General features: G+C 46.9%; 1 protein-coding gene across 1 annotated transcript; it reads left to right on the top strand.

The window, feature by feature from the left end:
- Nucleotides 1–862: 862 nt before the first annotated feature.
- On the top strand, nucleotides 863–1243 carry PHALS_04853 (uncharacterized protein; the record flags this gene model as incomplete). The annotated part of the gene is made up of 1 exon (XM_024718708.1): nucleotides 863–1243. The coding sequence occupies one exon, from the start codon at nucleotides 863–865 to the stop codon at nucleotides 1241–1243; it is 381 nt and encodes a 126-aa protein (XP_024584080.1).
- Nucleotides 1244–1462: the final 219 nt, after the last annotated feature.

Here is a 1462-nt window from a genome sequence, read left to right as displayed (position 1 = left end):
CCTCTAGACGCGCACCGATTGCCTCGGGGCCTTGTGCCACAAGGTGTTGCACGCCCTCGGGGCCAAGCAAATACATCAGCTTATTAATCCCATCCTGCCTGCCCTGGGGCAAAGAGGAAAATCTCTCCATCTTCACCGAGGATCAGTCTAAACGACTCAGGTGTAGATTGACTACAAGTGCTACCAAGTACAGCGGGGCTGCCGTAGCTTTGCGCTCGAGGAAGCGTCTATAGGTCACCGGCCTTTCGTTCTTTACAAGAACCAAGTACTAGTTCAACGAATCGCAATCCGCTGCCTCTGAAGTAATAAAAAGCCTTAACCAAGGCAAACGAACACTTCTGTTCAGAATCGAAACTGATTTTTATTTATATTGTTAACTGATGTTTAAAGTTTAGATTGTCCTAAATATACTTAATATATGTAGTAAAATCTTAATACATCTATAACTACTGGCTACCTAGCCCCGTCCCGTATTCTTGTTTAGGTGTGGTCACTTGTTTAGGTGTGGTCACATTATTCATATCTCCTGTGACACGCACACACCCCTGTTATTAGGGTTCGTGTAAATCCCGTTACAATTGTGGCCAGCAGGCGCGGGTGCAAGCTGTTCCAGCAGAAATGCTACAAAACGTTCATGATACCGCTCTCCAATCGACGATGTAGGTTCACCAAGGTGAGCTGTGTACACGCCATCTTCGAGGCATAAACACGGTGAACTCGGTGGAAGTCGGTGATTTTGGATATTTACAAGTATCGCATTACGCATGTAGCGTATTTACGCTACGCCCACGACGTTATATAGTTGCTTCTGATGTTCAAATGATTTATTGTTGTGCTTCAAGACGTCGATGACCGCATAGACATGCACAAAAGCAGCATGTACGATAAAGATCAAACGGGTGAGACATTGTTCACATGTCACGGGTGGCCGGAATCGAACCCCGACCGTATCCTGCTTCTGGTGTTACTGAGTTGGTCAGCCTCTCGGTTGCCTTTCCGAGTGGTGCCACATCGCTTTGGTATATCTAGAGCGCATTGGGGGCTACTGCAGCGAGCTATGCTATTCATGAAGCGATACGACATACTTGAAGAGCTAGCCGATCCTGCAGTGCGTGCTGATAAAGCAAAATCAAACGAGAAACATTATCTCTGTGGTGGCCGAAATTTCCTTTTTCCTCGCGTAGGCTGCGCTAGCAGCACATTACCATCGCTCTCAAACATTTTGAGTGCATACGGCGACTAGATATGGAAGTGGAGCGTGTCGAGATGGCGACGGTCAATGAAATTGATCTCTTGAAGACAGACCATGAGGTAGCATGAGGGCAGACCCTCGTTAAATAGGGTGTCCATCTTCTTGTGTGTGGGCTCGAGTCTCAAACTTGGTCGAAATTGAGAGAAAATATTTCATGTGACGGGTCACACGGCACCTTGCACAGAGGAAGCTTGACTTCCAAGAGTATAC

Source organism: Plasmopara halstedii (assembly GCF_900000015.1).
Source record: "Plasmopara halstedii genome assembly, contig: Scaffold_2688, whole genome shotgun sequence".
NCBI classification, from domain to species: domain Eukaryota; phylum Oomycota; class Peronosporomycetes; order Peronosporales; family Peronosporaceae; genus Plasmopara; species Plasmopara halstedii.
Note: the sequence above shows the minus strand (reverse complement) of the source record. Positions and strands in the feature narration are given on the sequence as shown.